The sequence below is a fragment of the Oncorhynchus nerka genome, linkage group LG8 (assembly GCF_034236695.1).
Source record: "Oncorhynchus nerka isolate Pitt River linkage group LG8, Oner_Uvic_2.0, whole genome shotgun sequence".
In the NCBI taxonomy this organism is placed as follows: Eukaryota; Metazoa; Chordata; class Actinopteri; order Salmoniformes; family Salmonidae; genus Oncorhynchus; species Oncorhynchus nerka.
Window position 1 is genome coordinate 20,451,484 of NC_088403.1, and position 26,969 is coordinate 20,478,452.

Consider the following 26,969-nt stretch of genomic DNA (forward strand, 5'->3'; position numbering starts at 1 on the left):
ACTTTTAGCCATGTCTTCATGCATTTTGTGAAAGTGTGATAGGTGGTGCAGTTATGTGTGTCTGATGGCAGTGTATTCCAGACATGGGAAGCTCTCACAGAGAAAGCAGATTTACTAAAGATGCTTTTCCTTAAGGGAACTATACAGTCACCTCTCATGGCAGACCTTGTGGATCTGCTGCCATATGTTTGGGTTTTCTGTTTCACAAAAATACTGAGTGGAGGGGAGCCTGTTCATTTAGGATCTTGAATACAAGACATGCATCGGAAAATTGCACAAGATTTTCCCAACTCAGGAGCTCATGCTTTCTGAGGATGTAACAGTGATTATGGCTATTGGGCTTCCTATCAAGCCCTTTGAGAGCCTGTTTGCAGACAGACTGAATGGGTTTTAAAGTTGTACAGCAAGCTTGGCCCCAACTAGTCAAGCAGTATGTTATGTGGGGGAGTATCATAGATTTGAAGTACGGTTTTGCTACCTCTGTAGTCAAACAATTTCGTATAAAACGGAAATTAGCTATGTTGAATTTGGTTATTTGAATTACCTTTTTCACCTGCTTTTTAAAAGAGAGGTTGAAATCAAGTATGATGCCAAGGTACTTAAAATCAGAATCCACCTGGAGCTTCTCCCCTGATACATAGACATCTGGCTCAGTAGCATCTGTTGCCCTCTTTGTGAAGAACATGCAGACAGTTTTTTTCACATTGAGATGCAAACATGAGTCACTGAGCCACTTTGTAACCTGGACCATTACAGTAGTGAGTTCTTGTGCAGCTTGTTGTTTGCTCTTTGCATGCACATATATCACTGTATCATCTGCATACATTTGAACTTCAGACCCAGTACAGACAGAAGGCAGGAGGGGCCCCAGTATTGACCCTTGGGGCACACCCACATCATAGCTAAGAGTGGGCGACAGCTTATTGCTCAATCTGAAACAGAGTTCTGCCTTCGAGGTATGATTTCTTCCATCTCAAGGCATCAGGGGAAAAGTTGAACTTGGACAATTTTGTGATGAGAACCTCATGGTTAACAGTATCAAAAGCCTTCCTTAGGCCCAGAAACACAGTCCCAACAATGCCGCCTTTGTCCATTTTGGACTTCACATTTTCCAGAAGAAAGAATTTGGTCGTTTCTGTGGAGTGTTTCGCTCTGAAGCCAAACTGCATGGAGTGTAATGTGAAGGGGCTGTTGTTGAGGTGGGCAATCAGTTATTCTGCTACACACTTTTCAACAACCTTCAACACCACAGGTAGTATACTAATGGGCCTGTAGTTACTCACATCAGCAGGGTCACCCGATTTAAAGATGGCCTTATTATGGCCGACTTCCATACCCTTGGAAACACCCCGAGACCAATAGATGTGTTGGTGACCTTAGTAATGGGGCCAATGAGTGACTCTTTGTAGTTAAGAAAGGTAGAGTCCAGCCCAAACACATCTTTGCCTTTAGAGTTCTTTAGTGAGCTAATCACCTTGTTCACCTTTGACCTCCCTTATGATGAAGACAGGTTGAGCGTCATTCACTAGCACTGAGCCCAAGAAACCAGGGGAGGGGTTCTGTGTCAGGACCCTGACAGAGTCAATAAAGTAGGAATTGAAGGCTATTGCTATTTTGGCTGCATCCTGTGTTAGATTGTTATTCACCATGATTTCTAGTCTTTTTGCATTGTTACTATGGTCTTTCCCTGTTAACTTTTTTAGATTCTCCTAGATCAGTTTAGAATTTCCCTTTGCTTCACCAATTATGTTAATAGAAAAGTTTGCCTTGGCCTGTCTGATTTCTTTCATCACCTTATTTCCCAACATGGTAAACCTACGTCTGTCATGCTCTAATTTGGATCTTAGGGCTATTTTTAGAGCATAATCTCGTTCTTTCAGTTTCCATATTTCTCCATTTAGCCAAGGAAGAGTGCTCTTTTGGCCAGGTTTGGATTTGATTTTCTTTAGGAAACCATTTATTGTCATCTGGATTGTGGATAGAAAAACCTGACTATCAGCTTCCACGTCTGTATAGGGCAAGAGATCATTCCAGTTAATTCCCTTAATTGCGTTTTCAAAATAGTTTAATTCACTCTTAGGTATTCTTAGTTGGTCCGGCTTTCTAACGGTAGAGAGGTTAAACCTGCTCATAGACAGCTTTCTGGCTATAAGTGTCAGATTATGATCAGATAGCCCAGTAACCATATTGAATGATTTAGTCACTCTCTCTGGTTTATTACTGAACACCAAATCAATCTGTGTTTTAGAGCAACAAGTCACCCTGGTTGGCCCTTTAACTAGCAGTGTAAGGTCAAAGGTATAAGTGATCCATTTGAGGGTTTTCCTACAAGACTTGTCATCACATTAAGATGACCTCTTTCCCAAAGTCACATTCCCTAAGCATGTTATTAAACTGATCAAAAAACACACTTGGGGTGGAAGGTGGCCTATACATTCCAATGAGGGTAAAACACACTTGGGGTGGAAGGTGGCCTATACATTCCAATAAGGGAATTGGACATTTGGGGAGACAGTGTAACGTTCAGGCCAATACATTCTAGTTCATTATCACATGACCACTCAATTTGTTTACATCGGATATGTTCTTTAATGTAAATCATCAGACCCCCTCCTCTTCCTTCAATCCTGTCTCCTGACAACATTGTAGCCAGGAGAGTTTGTATAGAGCCATGTCTCTGAGAGGCAGAAGTCAAGGTTGGAGTCTGTGAGTAGATGTTGAATTTGATCACTTTTTGGAATGACACTAGGAATGTTCAAGTGCCCCCCTAGTAGTCCCTTGGGCTTAGATCGTGGGTCCCAGATGACTCGAGAGGGATTGACACATTGAAAAAAGTTAAATGTTCTGTGTTTTCTGACGGCTGGGTTTAGGCTGTTTTGTTTAGTTTAGATTAGGGGCAGTTCGGTAGCGTAATTAACAATCCCTCCCGCCTGCACTGGATGCGGGGAACTAATTAAAACAGCTTGCGTACCAGAAGCAGAGTCAAGTATCGCATATAACGACTTGGGTATGTTTGAAGAGTCAAAAGCTATCCTGGAGCCGGGTGAGTCGAGAGAAACCATGGGACCATGGCACTCTCCCACTTCCCCAGCGGCGACGATCAGTGGACGAGGCCATCCACTGCTTTCCACTCCGGTGAGTATCGCTGGCTCGGTGATGTTTGGCCCAGGGTTGAGTTGCACATCCCCACAGGAGGGTAGTGAACAGGTAGTTTAACAGTTTCCGATAAATGTTGGACTTGTGTTTGTTACGCCTAAGCGGTTCAGTAGAAGAAGGAGCGAGATAGACTTGGTCATTATTCAGAACATTATGGTACGCTGTGTACTGTCCACTCCCGTGGAACGTGAACCAGTGTGTTTGGTGTTGATATTCTCTGGCAGTAGATTTGTGTCATCCCAGCAAGGACGCACTGAGATTATAAGTAGAGCAGCTACATAACTGACAATCATGGCAAAGTACTGGAAATAAAACACATAATTGAGCTTTAACTCTTTGCATGAGTTACTTGGCTGGGGTCGGATTACACCTGATGGTTTAGATAAAATAACTGCATTCGAATGAGAAGCGGCACCTGCCGCACCACCCTGTCTTCCGTCCTCCATTATCCTGTTAAGGTTAGGAGATGTCATCGGGTGGAGATGGTACATCACCCTCCCAAGCTACTCTACTGTCGGATGGAGAGTGTGAGAGTGTGTCAGGCTGAAGAGCAGGTGAATGCAGACAGGAGGCAGTCTGTATGAACTGCTGAACTCTCTCCTTTCATATCCTGAAATGAGTCAGGAACTCCCTGTAGAACTCACTAACTCCAACAGCTTTGGCAGGGCCGACGGCTGGTACTCCCCCTTAGTGTGTGTGTGTGTCAGGCTATCACACACACACACTCAGACACACATACATACACACACCTCCTCCGCCGGTCATTGCCTCAGAGCCTTAAACCATGTGGTGTGTGTGGCAGGGTGATGGAGAATATGCCTTCCCCTCCTCTCTCCCCTCCTGTCTCCGCTCTCTCTCAAGCCTTCTCCCCTTAGGCATGCTGGCATGGGAGGCCATCTTTAGGGAGAGCCCTGGCTCTAACCCCCCCTACTCTGTCGGGCTAGAGTGGCACTCTGCCACCCCTGGCACACCCCCACCCGCACACTGAGCGCTCACTCGTTCCTCCCATCCCTTTTAATGTCTCTCTCACTCCCTCTTTCCATTTTCCATCTCCCTCCCTCTCTCTCCATCCATCTCTCCCATGCTCACCTTCTCTCTGCCTCTCCATCTTCCCGTCTCTCGCTCGACCTCCCCTTCTCCATTTTCCTTCTCATCCATCTCCCTCTTCTCCTAGTCCTGTCTCTTCTTCCATCCCTCTCTCTTCTCCTCGTCATGTTTTTCCTTCCATTCCTGTCTTGCTCTTCATCCTGTCTATCTCACCTAGCCCAAAGAGAGGTTGCGCACAGCAATATGGGAAGGCAAGGTGCTAGCATCCAGAATTTGCATGTCTTTGAGAGCACTGCCATGATGAATTATAATCCACAGGAATGAAAGTAAACGGCGGTGGATCAGGCCTTTCATTCTAAATGAGATGTGATTTAAAACGCTGTTAATGCTGATTATTTCCGCTCTGCCTTAGCCCAACCCTGGCCTCTCCTCTCTCTCAGCCCCCCTCCCACATTCTGCTTCATGCCTCCCTTTGATAACATTATTCCATGGGGGGTGTATGTGTTGAGGTGGGGAAAGTGTGTGTTACGGGGGAATCAATTCAACGGCTCAGACAAGAGACGTACTGTATGTGGCGGGGACCTTAGACAATCACGTATTTTAGATACTTGCGGCTCGAGCTGCCAAGCTGTGTACATAGGAACACCAGCTGGCTGGAGTGTTTATGGACATATTCAGTTCATTGTACCCACTTGCTTCAAGATGTCCACCATTGTTCCTGTACCCAAGAAAGTGAAGGTAACTCAACTAAATGACTATCGCCCCATAGCACTCACCTCTGTCATCATGAAGTGCTTTGAGAGGCTAGTTAAGGTTCAGACCCACTACAATTCACATATTACCCCAATGTAAGAATATAAAATTCTGTTCATTGAATACTCATGACTAAGCTCATGGCCCTGGTTCTGAACTCCTCCATGTTGAACTGGGTCCTGGACTTCCTTATGGGCTGACCCCAAGTGGTGAAGTTAGGCAACAACACCTCTCACATTGATCCTCAACCCAGGGGCCCCACAGGGGTTCATGCTCAGCCCCCTCCTGTACTCCCTGATCACCCATGACTGCGTGGCCACGCACGTCTCCAACTCAATCATCAGCCTAGAGGGAGGAGGTGAGAGCCCTGGCAGAGTGGTGCCAGGAAATAACCCCGACCCTCAACGTCAACAAAACTAAGGAGTTGATCGTGGACTACAGAAGAGAGTAGAGAGAGCACCTGTAGTCCCTTCACACATTCAGTGTGGTGAAGAAGGCGCAACAGCGCCTTTATAACCTCAGGAGGCTGATGAAATCCGTCTTGGCCCCTAAGACCCTCACAAACTTCTACAGATGCACCCTTGAGAGCATCCTTTCGTGCTGTATCACCATAGCTAGTTCATTGTCTGCAACCACGGGGTTCTCTAGAGGGTGCTGCGGTCAGCCCAACGCATCATCAGGGCACACTGCCTGCCTTCCAGGACATCTCCAGCACCCAGTGTCACAGGAAGGCCAAGGAGATTATCAAGGAGATCATCAAGGCCACCCAAGCCACGGTCTGTTCACCTGCTAAACTCTAGGAGGAGGAAACAGTACAGGTGCATCAAAGCTGGGGCCGAGAGACTGAAAAACAGCTTCTATCTCCAGGCCATCAGACTGTTAAATAGTCACCACTAGCCGGCCTCCGTCCAGTACCCTGGCATGAATCTTAGACACTGTCACTAGCCAGCTAACAGCCGGTACTCTACCCTTTACCTTAGAGACTGCTTTACGCTATGCTGTATATAGTCATTGAACACTGTATATAGTCATTGAACACTATAGCCATTAAACACTTTAATGTTTACATACTGATTTACCCACTTCATATATATACACTGCTCAAAAAATAAAGGGAACACTTAAACAACACAATGTAACTCCAAGTCAATCGCACTTCTGTGAAATCAAACTGTCCACTTAGGAAGCAACAATGATTGACAATAAAATTTCACATGCTGTTGTGCAAATGGAATAGACCACAGGTGGAAATTATAGGCAATTAGCAAGACACCCCCAATAAAGGAGTGGTTCTGCAGGTGGTGACCACAGACCACTTATCAGTTCCTATGCTTCCTGGCTGATGTTTTGGTCACTTTTGAATGCTGACGGTGCTCAGGTAGTGCAGCTCAGGTAGTGAGTGGCTCAGGTAGTGCAGGTAGTGCAGCTCATCCAGGATGGCACATCAATGCGAGCTGTGGCAAGAAGGTTTGCTGTGTCTGTCAGCGTAGTGTCCAGAGCATAGAGGCGCTACCAGGAGACAGGCCAGTACATCGGGAGACGTGGAGGAGGCCGTAGGAGGGCAACAACCCAGCAGCAGGACCGCTACCTCCGCCTTTGTGCAAGGAGGAGCACTGCCAGAGCTCTGCAAAATGACCTCCAGCAGGCCACAAATGTGCATGTGTCTGCTCAAACGGTCAGAAACAGACTCCATGAGGGTGGTATGAGGGCCCGACGTCCACAGGTGGGGGTTGTGCTTACAGCCCAACACCGTGCAGGACATTTGGCATTTGCCAGAGAACACCAAGACTGGCAAATTCGCCACTGGCGCCCTGTGCTCTTCACAGATGAAAGCAGGTTCACACTGAGCATGTGACAGAGTCTGGAGACGCCGTGGAGAACGTTCTGCTGCCTGCAACATCCTCCAGCATGACCGGTTTGGCGGTGGGTCAGTCATGGTGTGGGGTGGCATTTCTTTGGGGGGACGCACAGCCCTCCATGTGCTCGCCAGATGTAGCCTGACTGCCATTAGGTACCGAGATCAGATCCTCAGACCCCTTGTGAGACCATATGCTGGTGCGGTTGGCCCTGGGTTCCTCCTAATGCAAGACAATGCTAGACCTCATGTGGCTGGAGTGTGTCAGCAGTTCCTGCAAGAGGAAGGCATTGATGCTATGGACTGGCCCGCCCGTTCCCCAGACCGGAATCCAATTGAGCACATCTGGGACATCATGTCTCGCTCCATCCACCAACGCCACGTTGCACCACAGACTGTCCAGGAGTTGGCGGATGCTTTAGTCCAGGTCTGGGAGGAGATCCCTCAAGAGACCATCCGCCACCTCATCAGGAGCATGCCCAGGCGTTGTAAGGAGGTCATACAGGCACGTGGAGGCCACACACACTACTGAGCCTCATTTTGTCTTGTTTTAAGGACATTACATCAAAGTTGGATCAGCCTGTAGTGTGGTTTTCCACTTTAATTTTGAGTGTGATTCCAAATCCAGACCTCCATGGGTTGATAAATTTGATTTCCATTGAAGATTTGTGTGTGATTTTGTTGTCAGCACATTCAACTATGTAAAGAAAAATCTCATGACATCAGTCAGGAAGTTAAAGCTTGGTTGCAAATGGGTCTTCCAAATGGACAATGATCCCAAGCATACTTCCAAAGTTGTGGCAAAATGGCTTAAGGACAACAAAGTCAAGGTATTGGAGTGGCCATCACAAAGCCCTGACCTCAATCTCATAGACAATTTGTGGGCAGAACTGAAAAAGCGTGTGCGAGCATGGATTCCTCTGTCAGGAGGAATGGGCCAAAATTCACCCAACTTATCGTGGGAAGATTGTGGAAGGCTACCCAAAACATTTGACCCAAGTTAAACAATTTAATGACAATGCTACTAAATACAAATTGAGTGTATGTAAACTTCTGACCCACTGGAAATGTGATGAAAGAAATAAAAGCTGAAATAAATCATTCTCTCTACTGTTATTCTGACATTTCACGTTCTTCAAATAAAGTGGTGATCCTAACTGACCTAAGACCAGGATTAAATGTCAGGAATTGTGGAAAAACTGCATTTAAATGTATTTGGCTAAGGTGTATATAAACTTCTGACTTCAACTGTACATTCACCATCTTTCATCGAGAGAATATTCTCTTGTCAGCCACTTTCACAGCATACTGTCACCACACACACACACAGACCTATCTGACATAAAAGCGATTCATTCCATGACTTGAAGTTGAAGTCTATTAAAAAGCATTAAGTTCCAGGACGGTCGTACAGACACCATCTTGGTGCTCGATCACCACAGTAAAAGTAGGCCAACCAAAGGCGACAACATCAGATGACTGACTGACTCCCAACCCGTCTCGCACAATCAGGCTGCGCTAAGCGAACGCTGTCATCGAGCGAAAAAGTTCATTAGCTCTACAAGCTAATCATCTCCCCTTTTGCTAATTAACAATCAATTACAAAACACAGAAGCCTCTTGCTAATTATCAATCACCAACGTAGCATGAACCTCGTATATTATCCCTAGTCCTTTTCAATAGAACATTTGTTCTGAAAGTTTTGGGGCCTCAGATGAAACAACCCGCGTTACAGTTAGCATCAAACGCTAACTCTCCTATCTTTTTCTGTTTAACCTTTATTTAACTAGGCAAGTCAGTTAAGAACAACTTCTTATTTACAATGACGGCCCAGGAACAGTGGGTTAACTGCCTAAAATTGTATTTTTGGTCCACCAGCCACTGTGGCAGGTAGATAGAAAAATTGGTCAGCCAAAATATTTTTGCGCCATAATTACCTAAAACAAATGATGATCGCCATGCTTAATGTTTCTAAAAAACCAAACATTTATTAGTAAGAAATAATGTGAGATATAGCTCAATTTCATTTTTTGTGACTCGAGAACACATCAGATGAGACCAAATGTTCAGGCTGGGAGGTTACCGTGGTAACCATGCCACTGGAGTCCTGTCACGGGTCTGAGAGATTTGGGTTCTGACAAGGAGTAGACAACATCTCTTTGCATCAGTTGAAGCAGCAGACTCAAACTTCCATTTAGAAACACCCGACCTTGTGAACTAAACAATGTAAATAGCCAAGAAACACGAGGACAAAGTCTCGCTTCGTTGACTTTCGAGTAAATTTGACCAACTTTTATGCCTGTGCGCAGCGCCTCCAGAAATGAATCAGCACAGTGCACAAATCTCTCCTGCCAGGCAGTGTTGCTTCATGAGGTGGGATATAGATTCATATTTATTTGTGCGATTAGCAGCTATGAAATAAAACTGCAGAAATACTTTGAAAACAGCTACTGCAGCATTTTCCTCGCACGTGCTCACACTTGACTTTTTCACTATATTTATATTCGTAAATACGAATGTAGAGCCCTGCAAATTGACCACCCACTTACGTTACCAACCATTATCTAAATCTACCCGCATTTGGCGGATGTTAATTTTATGCCCTGGTTTTATGCCCTGGACATAAGCTAATACACAACACTCACCTAGCGCTTTGAGCTAGGATTGTTGTTTTGACTTTAGTGTTTGCTCCAGTGTGTGTTTGTGTGTTAGCTCCAGTGTTAGCTTCGCTAGCTCCAGTGTTTGTGTTGGTGCTGATGCAGGCATGTCAGTGTGGGGTGTTTTGGGAGGGAGGGAGAGAGCAGAAGGCAGCTGTGATGTGGATGGAGCCGGAGAGTTTAGAAGGATGTACGCTGCTGCTTGAAGCCCAAGCTGAAGAGGGATATGAGAGCTGGGGATCAGACCAACACTTGCTTTTAATTGCTGTGCTGTTCTGCAGATGAGAGGCCCCATGGGATCTGTAGTTTATTTCCCAACAGATGATTTTTATTTTGGCAGTGTAGGTCAATTGCACTACTGTGAAGGGATGGATGTGCTGCCTCATGGGAAATGTAGTGTTTTGGGGAGTTGCAGTGTACATTTTATTATGAGAGGACGGATGATGTGCTTTGTGGGTAGTGTAGTTTCTTTGTTGGTGTTAAATGGGGCGGCAGGTAGCCTAGTGGTTAGAGCATTGGACGAGCAACCGAAAGGTTGTAAGATCAAATCCCCGAGCTGACCAGGTACAAATCTGTCGTTCTGCCCCTGAACAACGCAATTAACCCACTGTTCCAAGGCCATCATTGAAAATAAGAATTTGTTCTTAACTGACTTACCTAGTTAAATAAAGGTTTTATATATATATATATATATATATATATATATATATATATATATATGTGGGTTACAGTGTAATTATTCTGTGGTGAAAATGCCTTGTGCAAGTGAAGTTAAATTTTGGTGTAACTGTGCCGAGAGGAACAAATGAGGTGCTTTGGGGATGTGTCATTTTTTCTATTGTGCTGAAGGCAGACATGATGCCCCATGGGAAATGCAGTTTCTTCTATTACAGGGTAATTGTGTGGTGGGGCATTGCTGTGATGCCTCATGGGAAATGTAGTTTCTTCTATCAGTGTAATTGAACAGTGGGGTAGAGATGAGATGCCACATGGGAATTGTAGGTTTGTCTGTTAATACAGTCGTCTGCCCTTATCAGTGAACAGCAGAGATAAATTGAGTACTCAATAGCAGCACGGACTCTGGGGGGCTCCGAGGCCCTACAGACACACAGAGAGACACAACCAATCACTCACCTATCATAGGCAGTAAAGATAGACAGTTCTGAGACATACAGGCTAACTCTTTTGTCGTGGTGTACTCAATGGCCTTTTGCAGTACTTTCAACCAACTTTGTCTGGTTGACTGGTTGACAGCTTGCCATCGACCCCCTCACCCTAAACCCCCCATGGGTCCCTGTCATGTCCCATCAACACCCCCCCCACTCGCCAGTACACTGTGGAGTGTGCAAAAGCATGCCCCTTCCTCCTGACTGTTCGATACCTCATTAACCAGTAAGAGTTCGTGTTGAACGCGTAATGGACACTTTCCTATCGACCCTACCTCTCATACCCACACACACACACCGCCAGCAGCAGTGCTCTGGGGGCCTTGTGACATGTCCAGGGTGACAGTGACACGCGCCACTAGCCAAGCTCTATTTCCCCTGATCCGACCACACACACACACACACACACTCCTGCCTCCCCCGCACCCTGGGGTCAGGAGAGGAGGGAGAGACAGAGGGGGGAAGTGAGGGTTGGGGTTGGAGACTGGGTGTAGGTCATTTAAACTTCTGTCACTTCACAGTGGGTGATCTCATGGGGAGAGACAATAAAAGAGAAATAGAAACAAACTTTTACTGGTACTCTAATCTAGGTCTGCCCTAGTTTTCTGCCAACTCATCTTTAGCCAACTCATCTTTAGCTATGTCTATAGGATCCCTTTTTTTATACTTTCTTTTGTTGTATCATAATAATATAGGCTGGTTTATATGGTCAACATTTTCTTTCGGTGGAAAATGACCTACAAGAAACATCATTACATTGGTCTGTCTGTGTATTTTACCATCAAATGCACTTGTGTAGGTCAAATCTCAAAGTTCACAGCCTGTGTGTCTCTACCGTGTGTGTGTTTGTGGAGATGAAGTAGGCCCACATACCTTTTTAAAAACCTTGTTCACAATGTTTCTATCCAAGAGTAGGGCTGTGGTCATGACATTTTGTCAGCTGGTGATTGTCAAGCTAATAACTGCCGGTCTCACGGTAATTTACCGTTAATTAACATAAACATGTTTAACATCTCCGGGCTTCCACACACAGCCTCCAAGCCACTGATGCAGACCTTTAGAACATCTACATTTTTAAAAGTCTAATAAATCCATGTAATATAGCCTACACCATCAAAAATAAATATATTATTTGTTTTAGACAGGTCTAAAGAAACACAATATGAAGAAAATGTATACTATTTCAGATGAACACAATAGCATACTCTGAGTTGTCCTTATGTTAGGCCCTGATCTGGCTATCCTGTAGTTCATTTACATGCCAGCCAGGTAGGCTATACTCCTGTAGTAAAGTGAAGCAATGTGCTTAATATTAGGAAAGCTGAGATATAAATATAGTAGGCCTAGCCTATAGAACGCGGATGGGTTCCTCCTCTTTTTAATAGAGGCCATCACTCTATTTTCTCACACAATTGTATAGCCTAAAGAAATGTTGCAACATGAGCTTATGGACTCTCATGGAGTGTTTGAATTAAATTTTTTATAACATTTGCATTGATGTCATAGTGATTAGAGGGACAATAGAGTGCTGAGTACCAGGCAGTTAACAATTTTTGTAGGTTACTAATAACTATCAGCAGCATCAGAGCTTGGAGAAGCCTAGTGACCGTGACTAAGCGGTCACGTGGAATTTGACTGCGATCATGACTCGTGACGGTAATACGGTCACCGTAACAGTCCTATACCAGTGTATATGTGTGTGTGTATAGCCTATATAACGTGGTGCGTTGTGTGCCTGCACTCACGGAAGCCAGGTCCTGTGATGGGGCGCTCCCCTGTCGTTGGTCCTCCTTAACTCGTCGAACCATCGTTTGCGGGGTGCTGTCATGCCACGTTGTCCCCCTCGCTGCCTGAAAGCCCCCGACAGACCACACTGCTGGAGCTACCAGCATGTACCAGGGCCTGTCCCAGCATGCTTCACAGGGACTTCAGTGAGGGACACACACACACGCGCATGCAGAGATGCAGTCACACAAACACACACACAGGCAGACATACCGTACTCACATGCACAGATGGCACACACACAGACTCCCACACACAGCCTCCAGGGAGCAGTCTGACGAAGACTGCTGTGATTAAAAGAGGGGCTTTTCAAATCAAATCCATGTTACCAGGATGTCTGGAGAGACAAGGGGAGAACAGAGTCTCCTCTCACCATGCACTATTGGAAAGACAGACAGCCAGTCCACCTCCCAGTCTCTCTGTGAGGGATATCACTTAAAGATGAACTATGCAGAAATAGCTCCACCATTTCCTGGTTGCTCAAATTCTAATAGTTTGCCTAATTTCAGTTTCCGTTACAAAACAAGCAAGTCTAGTGTAGAGAATCATTGTACCATCTAAACCCTTGAAATGTATTTTCCATAACCAAAAATATTGTATTTTTAGCTGTTTGAAGCTGGTGTACAAAACTGAAAGTAAAAGACTCAAAAACTAAACTTAAGAATGGAAAGCATAGAAGTAGCGCACATAGAACAGATTGACCTCTTCTTAGACCTGCTTTCAATGAGAATGACAGATCTATAACTCCATTTCTATGCGAATTTGGTCATGTCGCCCAAAAAGTTACATTTTGCTGCTTTAAGACTAACACCCAGGACTGCAGAGTCAGACAAGCCTGGAAAGAACTACGAAGTGAGGAGTAGTTGTTATTCACAAGTACAGAGGCAGACTGTTCAGAAGATAAATTGGATACCAGTTGTTAATCCATTGCTGACTATTCATAAGATGGAATACATCTTATGTCTCCCTTTTTGTGTTTTGGGGGAAAGGGAAAGAGGGATGTTTTGCAAGTCGGAGAAGGCATCGGGTGTATAATACGACTGATACTTAGTGTTGCTAACGAGCGTTATCTTTGTTGTACAAAATGAAGAACATTATTTCAGATTGACTATAACGGGGTTCTAAGGCATCACCTGCATTGAGTCAGACACTATGGTAATGAATGTACTCTCTGTACCAAAAACAGGATGCACATGATCTGTTCATCCTGAACCAGAAATAATACCACCTCCCAGTCTGCCAGGTAGTGGCAGGTTGTTCACCAACACCATATTCCCACCACCTCCCAGTCTGCCAGGTAGTGGCAGGTTGTTCACCAACACCATATTCCCACCACCTCCCAGTCTGCCAGGTAGTGGCAGGTTGTTCACCAACACCATATTCCCACCACCTCCCAGTCTGCCAGGTAGTGGCAGGTTGTTCACCAACATCATATTCCCACCACCTCCCAGTCTGCCAGGTAGTGGCAGGTTGTTCACCAACACCATATTCCCACCACCTCCCAGTCTGCCAGGTAGTGGCAGGTTGTTCACCAACACCATATTCCCACCACCTCCCAGTCTGCCAGGTAGTGGCAGGTTGTTCACCAACATCATATTCCCACCACCTCCCAGTCTGCCAGGTAGTGGCAGGTTATTCACCAACATCATATTCCCACCACCTCCCAGTCTGCCAGGTAGTGGCAGGTTGTTCACCAACATCATATTCCCACCACCTCCCAGTCTGCCAGGTAGTGGCAGGTTGTTCACCAACACCATATTCCCACCACCTCCCAGTCTGCCAGGTACATTTACATTACATTTAAGTCATTTAGCAGACGCTCTTATCCAGAGCGACTTACAAATTGGTGCGTTCACCTTAAGACATCCAGTGGAACAGCCACTTTACAATAGTGCATCTAAATCTAGTAAGGGGGGGTGAGAAGGATTACTTTACCCTATCCTAGGTATTCCTGAAAGAGGTGGGGTTTCAGGTGTCTCCGGAAGGTGGTGATTGACTCCGCTGTCCTGGCGTCGTGAGGGAGTTTGTTCCACCATTGGGGGGCCAGAGCAGCGAACAGTTTTGACTGGGCTGAGCGGGAACTGTACTTCCTCAGTGGTAGGGAGGCGAGCAGGCCAGAGGTGGATGAACGCAGTGCCCTTGTTTGGGTGTAGGGCCTGATCAGAGCCTGGAGGTACTGAGGTGCCGTTCCCCTCACAGCTCCGTAGGCAAGCACCATGGTCTTGTAGCGGATGCGAGCTTCAACTGGAAGCCAGTGGAGAGAGCGAAGGAGCGGGGTGACGTGAGAGAACTTGGGAAGGTTGAACACCAGACGGGCGTTCTGGATGAGTTGTAGGGGTTTAATGGCACAGGCAGGGAGCCCAGCCAACAGTGAGTTGCAGTAATCCAGACGGGAGATGACAAGTGCCTGGATTAGGACCTGCGCCGCATCCTGTGTGAGGCAGGGTCGTACTCTGCGGATGTTGTAGAGCATGAACCTACAGGAACGGGCCACCGCCTTAGTTGAGAACGACAGGGTGTTGTCCAGGATCACGCCAAGGTTCTTAGCGCTCTGGGAGGAGGACACAATGGAGTTGTCAACCGTGATGGCGAGATCATGGAACGGGCAGTCCTTCCCCGGGAGGAAGAGCAGCTCCGTCTTGCCGAGGTTCAGCTTGAGGTGGTGATCCGTCATCCACACTGATATGTCTGCCAGACATGCAGAGATGTGATTCGCCACCTGGTCATCAGAAGGGGGAAAGGAGAAGATTAATTGTGTGTCGTCTGCATAGCAATGATAGGAGAGACCATGTGAGGTTATGACAGAGCCAAGTGACTTGGTGTATAGCGAGAATAGGAGAGGGCCTAGAACAGAGCCCTGGGGGACGCCAGTGGTGAGGGCGCGTGGTGAGGAGACAGATTCTCGCCACGCCACCTGGTAGGAGCGACCTGTCAGGTAGGACGCAATCCAAGCGTGGGCCGCGCCGGAGATGCCCAACTCGGAGAGGGTGGAGAGGAGGATCTGATGGTTCACAGTATCGAAGGCAGCCGATAGGTCTAGAAGGATGAGAGCAGAGGAGAGAGAGTTAGCTTTAGCAGTGCGGAGCGCCTCCGTGATACAGAGAAGAGCAGTCTCAGTTGAATGACTAGTCTTGAAACCTGACTGATTTGGATCAAGAAGGTCATTCTGAGAGAGATAGCGGGAGAGCTGGCCAAGGACGGCACGTTCAAGAGTTTTGGAGAGAAAAGAAAGAAGGGATACTGGTCTGTAGTTGTTGACATCGGAGGGATCGAGTGTAGGTTTTTTCAGAAGGGGTGCAACTCTCGCTCTCTTGAAGACGGAAGGGACGTAGCCAGCGGTCAGGGATGAGTTGATGAGCGAGGTGAGGTAAGGGAGAAGGTCTCCGGAAATGGTCTGGAGAAGAGAGGAGGGGATAGGGTCAAGCGGGCAGGTTGTTGGGCGGCCGGCCGTCACAAGACGCGAGATTTCATCTGGAGAGAGAGGGGAGAAAGAGGTCAGAGCACAGGGTAGGGCAGTGTGAGCAGAACCAGCGGTGTCGTTTGACTTAGCAAACGAGGATCGGATGTCGTCGACCTTCTTTTCAAAATGGTTGACGAAGTCATCTGCAGAGAGGGGGAGGGGGGGGGGAGGAGGATTCAGGAGGGAGGAGAAGGTGGCAAAGAGCTTCCTAGGGTTAGAGGCAGATGCTTGGAATTTAGAGTGGTAGAAAGTGGCTTTAGCAGCAGAGACAGAAGAGGAAAATGTAGAGAGGAGGGAGTGAAAGGATGCCAGATCCGCAGGGAGGCGAGTTTTCCTCATTTCCGCTCGGCTGCCCGGAGCCCTGTTCTGTGAGCTCGCAATGAGTCGTCGAGCCACGGAGCGGGAGGGGAGGCCCGAGCCGGCCTGGAGGATAGGGTACATAGAGAGTCAAAGGATGCAGAAAGGGAGGAGAGGAGGGTTGAGGAGGCAGAATCAGGAGATAGGTTGGAGAAGGTTTGAGCAGAGGGAAGAGATGATAGGATGGAAGAGGAGAGAGTAGCAGGGGAGAGAGAGCGAAGGTTGGGACGGCGCGATACCATCCGAGTAGGGGCAGTGTGGGAAGTGTTGGATGAGAGCGAGAGGGAAAAGGATACAAGGTAGTGGTCGGAGACTTGGAGGGGAGTTGCAGTGAGGTTAGTGGAAGAACAGCATCTAGTAAAGATGAGGTCGAGCGTATTGCCTGCCTTGTGAGTAGGGGGAAGGTGAGAGGGTGAGGTCAAAAGAGGAGAGGAGTGGAAAGAAGGAGGCAGAGAGGAATGAGTCAAAGGTAGACGTGGGGAGGTTAAAGTCGCCCAGAACTGTGAGAGGTGAGCCGTCCTCAGGAAAGGAGCTTATCAAGGCATCAAGCTCATTGATGAACTCTCCGAGGGAACCTGGAGGGCGATAAATGATAAGGATGTTAAGCTTGAAAGGGCTGGTAACTGTGACAGCATGGAATTCAAAGGAGGCGATAGACAGATGGGTAAGGGGAGAAAGAGAGAATGACCACTTGGGAGAGATGAGGATCCCGTGCCACCACCCCGCTGACCAGAAGCTCGGGGTGTGCGAGAACACGTGGGCGGACGAAGAGAGAGCAGTAGGAGTAGCAGTGTTATCTGTGGTGATCCATGTTTCCGTCAGTGCCAAGAAGTCGAGGGACTGGAGGGAGGCATAGGCTGAGATGAACTCTGCCTTGTTTACATTTACATTTACATTTAAGTCATTTAGCAGACGCTCTTATCCAGAGCGACTTACAAATTGGTGCTTTCACCTTATGACATCCAGTGGAACAGCCACTTTACAATAGTGCATCTAGGTCTTTTAAGGGGGGAGAAGGATTACTTTATCCTATCCTAGGTATTCCTTAAAGAGGTGGGGTTTCAGGTGTCTCCGGAAGGTGGTGATTGACTCCGCTGTCCTGGCGTCGTGAGGGAGTTTGTTCCACCATTGGGGGCCAGCGCAGCGAACAGTTTTGACTGGGCTGAGCGGGAACTGTACTTCCTCAGTGGTAGGGAGGCGAGCAGGCCAGAGGTGGATGAACGCAGTGCCCTTGTTTGGGTGTAGGGCCTGATCAGAGCCTGGAGGTAGTGAGGTGCCGTCCCTCACAGCTCCGTAGGCAAGCACCATGGTCTTGTAGCGGATGCGAGCTTCAACTGGAAGCCAGTGGGAGAGCGGAGGAGCGGGGTGACGGAGAGAACTTGGGAAGGTTGAACACCAGACGGGCTGCGGCGTTCTGGATGAGTTGTAGGGGTTTAATGGCACAGGCAGGGAGCCCAGCCAACAGCGAGTTGCAGTAATCCAGACGGGAGATGACAAGTGCCTGGATTAGGACCTGCGCCGCTTCCTGTGTGAGGCAGGGTCGTACTCTGCGGATGTTGTAGAGCATGAACCTACAGGAACGGGCCACCGCCTTGATGTTATTTGAGAACGACAGGGTGTTGTCCAGGAACTGCCGCAGATCGGCAGTTCCAGAGGCTACCGGAGACCTGGAACTCCACGTGGGTCGTGCGCGCTGGGACCACCAGATTAGGTGGCGCGGCCACGCGGTGGTGGAGCGTTTGTATGGTCTGTGCAGAGAGGAGAGAACAGGGATAGACAGACACATAGTTGACAGGCTACACAAGAGGCTACGCTAATGCAAAGGAGATTGAATGACAAGTGGACTACACGTCTCGAATGTTCAGAAAGTTAAGCTTACGTAGCAAGAATCTTATTGACTAAAATGATTAAAATGATACAGTACTGCTGAAGTAGGCTAGCTGGCAGTGGCTGCGCTGTTGACTTTGTAGGCTAGCTGGCAGTGGCTGCGTTGTTGGCACTACACTAATCAAGTCGTTCCGTTGAGTGTGATAGTTTCTACAGTGGTGCTATTCGGGGGCTAGCTGGCTAGCTAGCAGTGTTGAATACGTTACGTTGCGTTAAAAGAACGACAATAGCTGGCTAGCTAACCTAGAAAATCGCTCTAGACTACACAATTATCTTTGATACAAAGACGGCTATGTAGCTAGCTATGTAGCTAGCTACGATCAAACAAATCAAACCGTTGTACTGTAATGAAATGAAATGAAAATGTGATACTACCTGTGGAGCGAATGCGACCGGGTTGTTGAGTGAGGAAGTTCTTTTCGGTAGACGTTGGCTAGCTGTTGGCTAGCTAGCAGTGTCTCCTACGTTAAGGACGACAAGTAGCTGGCTAGCTAACCTCGGTAAATTAAGATAATCACTCTAAGACTACACACTCTAAACTACACAATTATCTTGGATACGAAGACAGCAAAGACAACTATGTAGCTAGCTAACACTACACTAATCAAGTCGTTCAGTTGAGTGTAATAGTTTTTACAGTGCTGCTATTCGGAAGACGGTGGACGTTTGCTAGCTGGCTAGCTGCTGGGCAGATAGCAGTGTAGACTACGTTAGGACGACGAAATACGATAATTACGCAATTATCTTTGATACAAAGACGGCTATGTAGCTAGCTAAGAAGAAAGTTGCTAAGATTAGACAAATCAAACCGTTGTACTATAATGAAATGTAATGAAAAGTTATACTACCTGCAGACCGAAGCGCTCGGATGCGACCGCTCGCTCCAACCCGGTAGTGGCAGGTTGTTCACCAACACCATATTCCCACCACTTCCCAGTCTGCCAGGTAGTGGCAGTTTGTTCAACACCAACCTGGTATAGATGGGACCAGGGGCATCTGTCTGGCATATGGAGCTCTGTAGGGTCATACAGTACTATTATCTCTCTCTCTCTCTCTCTCTTACGGTCTCTCGTTCTTCCTCCTCTCCCCCTACTATCATTCTGAAATACACAACGCCTACCCCCCCTATCCTATTTATTGATTTAGTTGAGATATTTGGTTCCATATTATTTTTGTTTGCTGGTTTATTGGCTAGTGATTGTTCTCCTCCAGTGTAGAGACCGTCTGGTGGCTGTGAAAAGGTCCTGAAAGAGCTTTTCTGGAACAGCATATGGGCCCATATTAGGAGGATGCTAGGCACACACACTGGTTTCCTGCTCTCACATACTGTACTGAAGAGAACAGCAGGAGACGGTCTGTCAGGAAGGCACCCCTTAGTTAAAGGACAAAGAGCTTGGCTAGCTGTCTGGCAGATCCCTTTCATTCATATAGTAATGCCTCCATATAGTCCCCTGCTATTGGCCAGGACCAAAGTAATGCTTCCTTGTAGTCCCCTGCTATTGGCCAGGACCAAATATGAGGTCATTATTGAGATGGGGTTACTCTAAGAGGTCTCCAAAGCAGACGGTAGGTGGGTCGGTGGTGGATGAAAGGAAATGACAAGATGATGGAATTCCATCCAGGGACTTTAACCTACATCAGTAGTCATGAAGGACACGGGGCACTTAAAGACTTTTAACATGGTGTATCCGGACCCTCCCAGCCACTCAAATGTCACCGCAGACCTCTGATGTAAGACGTTAATGCTATGGACTAGGACCTCCGTATGGTCACTTCTGTTTGGGAATATGTGAACATCTGCTGTCCCCTTTTCTAAATTCTCCCTCTTAGTTAGCTTTGATTGATAGCTTATGCAGCGGTTGCAGTTTTCGACACAACACACACACAGTCTCTCTCTCACACACACACAGTCTCTCACACACACACACACACACACACACACACACACACACACAAAGCTGTACGATCCAGCTGTACTGAAGTATGTTTTTCTTCCTAACCCTCATGTGTTCTGGGTTGCTATCAAATGAACCAGTGTATACCAGCTAGCTAAGCAATTAAACCCGATGCAGAATCCACGCTCTGCAGTTTTCAACATCTGCCGTTCTCCTATGTCTGTGTTCATTTCCTTGGCCGGGAGTCTCATCTGTTCTCCTGATCAGTTATGATGCATGATGGAACCCTCTGTGGTTAATATGGTACTGTATAGAGTAGACTGTCTCACCCCCCCTCCTCCCTCAGCCTTTGACTCACTCTCTTCCACTCTTCACCCTCTCACCCCTTCTCTCCTCCTTATCCTTCCCCTCTTCTCATCCCTTATTTTTCCTGTCCTCCTCCACCCCTTCCCCTCACTCTTATTCTCCCCCCTTCAACGCCTTTGACCCCTTTCTCTTCCCCACTCCTCTCCCAATTCTCCCCTATCACCCATTTTCTCCTCTTCAACCCACCCTCCATCTTGTGAATCCTCCCTCTTCCTCCCCTTCTCCTCACCCACTTTTCCCCTGACTGACCAGATACACACACTCCAAAAGCCTCCCCATCGATCACGCTGGCAGGAAGGAGCCAGAGCTGAGGCTGGGTTAGCTTGGGTTGGAGGAGAGAGAGGAGGGCTGGCCAGAATCATGTAGAGCTAAACCGCTCAGTCACAGTGCAGAGCACCCTCCTGGTTTGGACCTGTTCAGCCTCTATACACACACACACACGGACAGACAATACCCACAGTCTCTCTTGACCGTAACCGGACATTTCCTTTCTGTCTCTCTCATTTTAAGACTCTTCTCCACCCCCTCCCTCCATCTCTCTACCTCCCTCCCCCATCCCTCGGTCTCGTCATGCTGTGTCCTGTGACTCATCGTCAGGCTCAGTCAATGGGGCTAAATGGACACTCTGGCATAATAAGAGGTCAATATGCCCAGCGCTGCCTGTCTGCCGCTTCTCTCTCGCTCTCTCTTTCTGTCTCTCTCTGTCAGTATCGCACTGTCTCTCTCACTCTGCCTCTCTCTCTCACTTTCTCTCACTCACTCTCATCTGAGCCGAAGCATCACAAGTCAAATCCTGTCTATCCAAGCCAGCCTAATCTCCCACACTTACACAAAGACTAAGGAAGGGGGAGAAAAATCACTACAGTTATATTTGAGGATATATCATAGTTTTGATAATATTATTTGTGTGCTAGTTGGCTGTACCTGCACACCACATCTCCAGTATTTTCCTTCATAGCTTGTTCTCCATCTTCTTTTTAAGTAGGAAGCCAATTTGTTTTCAGCACATTTACATGTCAAACTTGTTTTCTCATGACTCTATCTTGTTCCTCTGCCTCAGACATATGGTGAGCAGTATGTTTGGAACAACAAATCACAGTATCGAATCGCAATCCATGTAGAATTGTGATAATTTTATTGAACCTTTATTTAACTAGGCAAGTCAGTTAGGAACAAATTCTTATTTACAATGACGGCCTACCGGGGAACTTGTGTCCCTTGTTCAGGGGCAGAACGATAGATTTTTAACTTGTCAGCTCGGGGATTCGATCCAACAACCTTTCGGTTACTGGCCCAACGCTCTAACCACTAGGCTACCTGCCACCCCTACACTCTAACCACTAGGCTACCTGCCGCCCCTACATAACATATCACCACCTAAGTATCGTGTTAATATCATCATTCCCAGCCCTTACAAAGACCCAGACATAGACGACCACAATCTACTTCATTTACAGACCTATCCTAGAGGATTCTGACTTCCTGACTCTATTCCCACCATTCACTGCTCTATCAGGGCCCTCGAAGACCAATCACCTGCCCTTGTGATGCAGTACAATCACAATACAGGTCTGATTTCATCACTAGCGTAGGCAGGTAGTGCGCCTCTCTTACCCTGCTAGCCTACCGCTGACATGTGAAACGTGAATGCATTTGGATTGTAATTAAATGCTAAATAGGAAGGCTCTAAAAGCTAGCTCGCTGTATAGACGAGAGCCACTTGGCTTGATTGCTCGCTGTTGTTAGCTGTTAGCACGTGGGCTAGCGCTTAGCATCCGCATTTCCTATTGATCTGATGATGACCTAGCTGTTTTTGTTGTTACCATGTGCAATGCAGTGCTACCAATGAAGCCTGTCGACATGTGTGTTATGAATGTATGGGTGGGAAGGTGTTTGTCGGTGCGTGTTGATAGTCTAAAGTGGCGTCCTCCACTTGTGTCCTTCTCATTCATCTGCCCTGAGACGATTTTCAATGAAGGAAAGGAGACGAGTCGAGGAGGCTACATTAGAGAGTTGGGATGCACCCAATGTGTTTCTCTCCACAGAATTCAGTCTGGTTTAGTTGAAACACTAATGCATGTTCTCTCTCTCAGGTGACGGAGTATCTCAACGGTCAGGAGTCTGCCAAGACTGCCAGGGTAAGTTTCTCTCTCTACCTCTTTACATCTCTTGCTCCCTCTCTCTCTCTCTCTACCTCTCTCTCTATGTCTCTCTCTCTCTACCTCTCTCTCTATGTCTCTCTCTCTCTACCTCTCTCTCTATGTCTCTCTCTCTCTACCTCTCTCTCTATGTCTCTCTCTCTCTACCTCTCTCTCTATGTCTCTCTCTCTACCTCTCTCTCTGTCTCTCTCTCTCTACTCTCTCTATGTCTCTCTCTCTCTACCTCTACCTCTCTATGTCTCTCTCTCTCTCTCTCTCTCTCTCTCTCTACCTCTCTCTCTATGTCTCTCTCTCTCTCTACCTCTCTCTCTATGTCTCTCTCTCTCTACCTCTCTCTCTGTCTCTCTCTCTCTACCTCTCTCTCTATGTCTCTCTCTCTCTACCTCTCTCTCTGTCTCTCTCTCTCTACCTCTCTCTCTGTCTCTCTCTCTCTACCTCTCTCTCTATGTCTCTCTCTCTCTACCTCTCTCTCTATGTCTCTCTCTCTACCTCTCTCTCTCTCTACCTCTCTCTCTCTCTCTCTCTCTCTCTCTCTACCTCTCTCTCTCTCTCTCTCTATCTACCTCTCTCTATGTCTCTCTCTCTCTACCTCTCTCTCTATGTCTCTCTCTACCTCTCTCTCTCTCTCTCTATCTCTCTCTGTCTCTCTCTCTCTACCTCTCTCTCTATGTCTCTCTCTCTACCTCTCTCTCTATGTCTCTCTCTCTCTCTCTCTCTACCTCTCTCTCTCTCTCTCTCTACCTCTCTCTCTATGTCTCTCTCTCGCACTACCTCTCTCTCTATGTCTCTCTCTCTCTACCTCTCTCTCTATGTCTCTCTCTCTCTACCTCTCTCTCTATGTCTCTCTCTATGTCTCTCTCTATGTCTCTCTCTCTGTCTCTCTCTCTCGCTACCTCTCTCTCTACCTCTCTCACCTCTCTCTCTACCTCTCTCTCTCTCTCTCGCTACCTCCTCTCTCTCTCTCTCTCGCCTCTCTCTCTACCTCTCTCTCTACCTCTCTCTCTACGTCTCTCTCTCTCTCTCTCGCTACCTCTCTCTCTACGTCTCTCTCTGTCTCTCTCTCTCCCGCTACCTCTCTCTCTCTCTCGCTACCTCTCTCTCTCTCTCGCTACCTCACCTCTCTCTCTCTCGCTACCTCTCTCTCTCTCTCGCTACCTCTCTCTCTCTCTCTCTAACTCTCTCCCTCTCTCTCACTTTTCTCTCCCTGTTTCGTACTAGCTCGCTCAACACAATACAAATTCAGCCTGGCTTTATTGGCATGACAGGTAAACCGTGTTTCCAAAGCTGTAATTACAACTACTAGTAGAAGAAAGGAGCCCTCCTTCATTTCTCTGCTCCCTCTGTCTTTCTCTCCACCTGTCTGTTCTCTGAAGACGTGACACATCTCATTGGCAGGCAGTGCTGTCCTAAATGGACGCTGGCCCACAGTCTGTGCAGGCCCACGCTGATGGAAAGAAAGCAAGAGAGGGAGAGGGGGATAGATGGCATCCACAGGACTCTTGCCCACCTCCACACCCCCCAGGGTCCGCTTGCCCACCTCCACACACCCCAGGGTCCGCTTGCCCACCTCCACACACCCCAGGGTCCGCTCGCCCAGCTTCAGCCCAGTTTCATTATCCTTGCACCGCTCAATCCTAATACTCCTAGTTATACAGTAACTGTTTACTGTATCTTGCCCAAGAGCATAGCCCAATGACCTTATATAGACTAGTTTGTCTAATTTGGGGTGCTTGTTTTACCTGCTTTATGGTAAATAGGTGGCATCCATTTATCCTCTTTAAACACTGTGACCTTCAAGAAGGCACAGTTCTCTTCAGCAGCCAGTCACAAGACAAACGCTCTCACTGCTTTGACATATTGTACAATCACGCAACGCCATGCTCAAACAATCGTCCAATCACAGGCAAAATTGGTGTAAATGAGATGTAGTTCTCCAAAAGGCCGGAACGAGTGACGAGGCATCGACGGAAGAGAAACAGGAAAGACAACATGGCAGCCGCTTCCTAACGACTAGTGCAAATTAGCATGGGCACTGATTGGTTGTGAATCGTCATGTTAACAGCTGAACACACGCTGCTGATGAGGAGAGGAGGGGGCCTTGGTTGGTGTCGTGAAACATCTCTCACACACACACACAACTTCTTGCGTACACACCTAGAATGCCCCCTCACACACACTACCACCGCCCTTCCCATTGCGCGTCAAACGGAACGTTTAGCAGGAAATTGCTTGGATGCTTGATGAGGGATGAAGAGCTCAGCGGAGTGAATTTAATGGAATAGAGGGAATAGACAGGGATGCGGCTGAAGCACCGGGGCCCTTCTGGAAAGGATTCAATGATGATGCTCCCCTCGTTCTCACTGGGGTGTGAGAGTACACTGATGTTCTCTCTATACCTCTCTCTCTCTACCTTCCCCTGTCTCTACCTCTTCCTCTCTACCTCTTCCTGTCTCGCTCACTCTTGCTCTCTCTGTCTCGCGCGCTCTCTCTGTCTCTCGCTCTGTCTCTCTCTGTCTCGCGCGCTCTCTCTTGCTCTCTCTGTCTCTCGCTCTGTCTCTCGCTCTGTCTCGCTCTCTCTCTCTGTCTCGCGCTCTCTGTCTGTCTCTCGCTCTGTCTCTCTCTGTCTCAGGGGGGGCCTGCTGAGGCTCCCCATTTGAAGGTTAATGTGAGACGGTTGCTTGTCTGTTTTATTGTCAGCTATTCACTAAGCGCTCATGGTCTTTTCTGTCTCATGTTTTATCTCAGCTCAACATCTGGCGCTACGGAGACTTCCGTGACGACGACGCAGACGAGTTTGGCTACAAACTAAAAAAATGAAAACCGCACGGCGCCATTCCAAAGACCAACGCGGAAGACGAGATGCACTCATTGGACGAGAAAAAGTGACAGAAAACGATTCAACGAAAATAAAACAAAGTAAAGGACAAGCATTGTCTCTCTCTCTTCCTTTTATTCCATGTTCATCCTCCTGGTCCTCTCTCCTGCTACTCTGCGCATCCCTTCCTCCTCCTCCTCCCTCCTGACTCTGAAAGAGCACGCTATAGCTATGAACTCATAAAAACAGTGACTGTCCAATCCTTCCTCTTCTCCACCCTTCCTGAGCCACTACCAGTTGTTCTTATCATGCCCCCCCCCCCGCTGCAGAGCTCCGTTAATTGCCATGTCATCCTTTCAACCCCTTTCCTGGTTAGTGATGTCATACGCCCACACTAATCATGCGCATCGCTACCTTACCCTATCCCTACCACAGCCAATCCCTCCTATCCGTTGTACAGGAAAGGGGCTAGGCCTTGAGAAGAGGATCCATTCACTTTTATTATTAACAGCTTTTTGCAGAGAGAAACGCTTCCTTAATGAATGACAAGAAATGAATAATGCTATGTTTTATGAAGTTAATTTGAAAAAGCTAGCTCGAGATCCACACCAACCGGACAAGCTTATTTCTGTCCTTGATGTATGCCTATGTGATATGACATTTAATGACGTTTATGTTGGGAGTGTTTTATTCTCGTCTTTCTTCTTCTTCTCTCTCCCTCTCGTGGCCAGAACACCTTGACAAACAGCATTTTCTCATCTTCCTCCTTCTGTAATGTTTACATATGATGGTGACATGATGATCTCTCTCTCTCTCTCTCTCTCTCTCTCTCTCTCTCTCTCTCTCTCTCTCTCTCTCTCTCTCTCTCTCTCTCTCTCAGTCTCTCTCTCTCTCTGTCTCTGTCTCTGTATGCCGTAGCAGAAACAGTGTTTGAATTTGTTTCCTTATGACAGCCCTTGTCGTTGTATTAAAAAATTCTGCTGAATAAAAATGAGCAAATGATTAAAAAGAAGCATGTTGTTACTGGAATTAAATCACAAAACAGTCAAAGCTGCTAGATTTCACCAAGGATTGTTAATGTCCTTAGCCTGGTTTAAACCAGACCGGATGCTGCGCTCCCCATTTAAATCATGCTGAGCGCATCTTTCAGTATGGTTTTACCAGGCTATGGAGTCCTAGTTCTACTCAAAGGACTTAAAAGTACCAGTGCTACTTTTGGTAGGTCACCTCTTCCATTTAAACGACTCTTACACACCTTGATCTCATTTGCATCTTAAATAAGCCTTGTTGTTACCACAGAATGACACAGCACACGCGACTGTACTAGATATATTTCAACATAAGTGACAGATAAGTGGCTGGTTAGTGTCACATTTATTAGCATCAGTTCAGACAGTACGTAGGTTGAGCAACGACTCAAGTACAAGTACAACACAGCATTTTGAATGCAAAAATAAATGTACACCTTGGATATGTAAATGTTGCCATGCATAGAGTTTTGTGCACACATTTTATGATCACATCACTGTACAACAGGGAATAGCAACTCCGGTCCTGGAGAACTGCAGTGGGTGAATGGTTTTGTTTCATGCCGAAAGTAACAACTGATT

The 26,969-nt window shown here is 47.1% G+C and overlaps 1 protein-coding gene across 1 annotated transcript in view; it reads left to right on the forward strand.

Moving 5' to 3' along the window:
• LOC135572881 (staphylococcal nuclease domain-containing protein 1-like) overlaps positions 1 to 26,371 on the forward strand; it is a 126,590-nt gene extending 100,219 nt beyond the window's left edge. Inside the window, exons 7-8 of the mRNA XM_065021503.1 lie at positions 22,478 to 22,522; positions 25,290 to 26,371. Coding sequence (XP_064877575.1) covers positions 22,478 to 22,522; positions 25,290 to 25,361 — 117 coding nt within the window. The 3' untranslated portion in view covers positions 25,362 to 26,371. The remainder of the gene's footprint in view (positions 1 to 22,477; positions 22,523 to 25,289) is intronic.
• The last annotated feature ends 598 nt before the right edge of the window (positions 26,372 to 26,969 follow it).